The 1,151-nt window shown below is 63.8% G+C and overlaps 1 protein-coding gene across 1 annotated transcript; it reads right to left on the minus strand.

The window, feature by feature from the left end:
• Positions 1–239: 239 nt before the first annotated feature.
• Positions 240–1,045, minus strand: LOC121353988 (glycogen phosphorylase, muscle form-like). Its single transcript, XM_041468248.1, has 4 exons — positions 1,010–1,045; positions 824–935; positions 511–716; positions 240–431 (listed from the first exon to the last, which is right to left on the minus strand). Exons 1-4 carry the CDS (start codon positions 1,043–1,045, stop codon positions 255–257), a joined length of 531 nt encoding a protein of 176 aa, XP_041324182.1. The 3' UTR covers positions 240–254.
• Positions 1,046–1,151: the final 106 nt, after the last annotated feature.

Below are 1,151 nucleotides of genomic sequence, written 5' to 3' on the forward strand. Positions count from 1 at the left end.
CTTCTCTCCCCAGGCTCTCCCTCTCTCTGCCTCCCTCCCCCTGCTGCTCCCGGGGGTGGGACCCCCAATAAACCCTCATCCAATCAGCACCCTCAGAAGCCGTGTGGGGTCTCCTTGCCTGCCTCTTGCTACCAGCCAATTTACATTTTAGGGGACCCCCAGGACTCCCCGGGGACCCCCAAACAAACAGCAACAATTGGCGCCCAACGTGGGGCACGAAGCCACGACCCTGAGATTCAGTCTCACCAACCGAGCTAGCCGGGCGTGGAGCCCTCTCGGGGGTTTTGGGGACACCCCCCTGTGGTTTGGGGGGGCCCTGATGTGCCCCCCAACCCCACCTGGTCCCATGCCAGGTGCTCCTCGTCCACCAGGATCCGCATCAGCTCCGGGATGGCCAGCGAGGGGTGGGTGTCGTTCAGCTGGATCGCCACCTGCGCGGCCGGGGAGGGGTCAGGGGGGGTCGCAGAGGGGGGTTTTGGGGGGCTCCCCCCGGGGGGTTTCGGGGTTCACCTTGTCGGGGAAGCTCTCGAAGGATTTCCGCACGGGGTCGCGGCTGCCGAATTTGGCGGATTTGAAGCGCCGGACGATGTCGTGGAGCGTGGCGGCCACCACGAAATATTCCTGCTTCAGCCGCAGCTCCTTGCCCTCGAAAAACTGGGGGTGCCCCCCGGTGAGACCCCGAAACAGCCCCCCCCGAACCCCTTCCCTTTGAAAAACTGGGGTTCTCCCCCTTCAGGGGTGGATTTTGGGGTTCAGGGATGGATTTTGGGGTTCAGGGGCGGATTTTGGGGTTCAGGGGCGGATTTGGGGTCGGGGCACTCACAGTCCTTGAGGTTGAAGTCGTTGGGGGCGCGGGCTGACCACAGGCGCAGCGTGTTGACCGTGTTGTTGCGGTAGCCGGGGACAGGTGTGTCATAGGGCAGGGCCAGCACCACCTGCGGGTGACACGCGCGCGTGCAAGGGACCCCCCGACACACAGAGCCCCCCCCGCACCTCTGCACATCCTCACCTGTGTGCAGGTGTGGTCAGCGTGTGACACCTGCATGTGACACCTGTGTGTGACACCTGTGTGTGTGTGTGTGACACCTGTGTGTGTGTGACACCTGTGTGTGACACCTGTGTGTGACACCTGTGTGTGTGACACCTGTGTG

Source organism: Pyrgilauda ruficollis, unplaced genomic scaffold (genome assembly GCF_017590135.1).
Source record: "Pyrgilauda ruficollis isolate IOZ18807 unplaced genomic scaffold, ASM1759013v1 scaffold2155, whole genome shotgun sequence".
Lineage (NCBI taxonomy): Eukaryota > Metazoa > Chordata > Aves > Passeriformes > Passeridae > Pyrgilauda > Pyrgilauda ruficollis.